The 1,382-nt window shown below is 39.5% G+C and overlaps 1 protein-coding gene across 1 annotated transcript; it reads left to right on the top strand.

Moving 5' to 3' along the window:
• Positions 1-43: 43 nt before the first annotated feature.
• Positions 44-568, top strand: LOC139854891 (uncharacterized). The gene is made up of 3 exons (XM_071844165.1): positions 44-166; positions 212-436; positions 509-568. Exons 1-3 carry the CDS (start codon positions 44-46, stop codon positions 566-568), a joined length of 408 nt encoding a protein of 135 aa, XP_071700266.1.
• The last annotated feature ends 814 nt before the right edge of the window (positions 569-1,382 follow it).

Raw genomic sequence — 1,382 nt, 5'->3', positions numbered from 1 at the left:
TCACAAGAGCTTGCAACATATCTTTGATCAGAAATAGCTCAACATGAGACAAAGACGTTGGGTAGAACTGCTAAACGAATACAATTGTGAGATTCGTTATCATCCTAGCAAGGCTAACGTTGTTGCAGATGCCTTTAGTAGGAAAGAGAAGGCTAAACCTCTCCGAGTTAGAGCGCTGAATATGACTGTCCGAACGAACCTTACTTCTCAGATACGCGATGCACAACTTGAGGCTTTGAAGGAAGAGAATATTACTACTGAATCACTCAAGGGCCTAGATAAACAGTTTTCCATTGGAGATGATGGAACTCATTACTTTGCTGATATAATCTGGGTACCGAAATTTGGTGGATTAGGGGAACTAGTGCTATATGACGCACACAAGTCAAGATACTCTATTTCCCCTGGATCCGAAAAGATATATCAAGATCTTAAGGCACTATATTGGTGGCCCAATCTAAAAGCCGATATTGCTACCTATGTTGATAAATGCTTGACGTGTACTAAGGTCAATGCAGAGCATCAGAGACCGTCACGACTACTGACACAGCCAGAGATTCCCCAGTGAAATGAGAATGTATATCTATGGACATCATTACTAAGTTTCCCAAGACTGTGGGAGGTTACGACACTATTTGGGTTATTGTTGATCGTCTCACAAAATCAGCTCATTTTCTACCGATTAAAGAAAAGGATAAGATAGAAAAATTGGCACGGGTTTACTTAAAAGAAGTGGTTTCCAGACATGGTGTGCCGATATCCATTATTTTCGACAGGGACAGCAGATTTACATCAAGATTCTGGCAGACATTGCAAAAGGCAATGGGAACTCGACTTGATATGAGCATGACGTATCATCCACAGATAGATGGCCAAAGCGAACGAACCATCCAAACTTTAAAGGACATGTTGAGAGTATGTGTTATTGATTTTGGGAACGGATGGGATAGGCACTTACCGTTGGCAGAATTCTCGTACAACAATAGTTATCACGCGAGTATTAAAGCAGCACCTTTCGAGATGTTAGACTAGATATTACTTAGCCATTATATTCTATTGTTTGGGCTTAGCCTATTTGTCATTAGTAGGGTTTTAACCTATTTATAGGCATGATCTATGTACGTATGATACATGAGAAATAATATACACATTCCTTTCCAACATGGTATCAAGAGCCCACCTTGTACAACCCTAATTATCAACTTCATCGGCTACCACATCTAATTAGCCAGACCAAAAAAAAAACATACACACTGCCCTTCACCGTTCATTATTATATGTTGGCTACGGCTCATGTCAGTTAAATATTACGGAGTATTATCTTCATCAAAGCTGCTACTAGTCTGCCTTGTTTCAAGAAAAAAAAGAAGCATAAAGATAAA

The sequence above is a fragment of the Rutidosis leptorrhynchoides genome, chromosome 6 (genome assembly GCF_046630445.1).
Source record: "Rutidosis leptorrhynchoides isolate AG116_Rl617_1_P2 chromosome 6, CSIRO_AGI_Rlap_v1, whole genome shotgun sequence".
Taxonomy (NCBI): Eukaryota; Viridiplantae; Streptophyta; class Magnoliopsida; order Asterales; family Asteraceae; genus Rutidosis; species Rutidosis leptorrhynchoides.
Note: the sequence above shows the minus strand (reverse complement) of the source record. Positions and strands in the feature narration are given on the sequence as shown.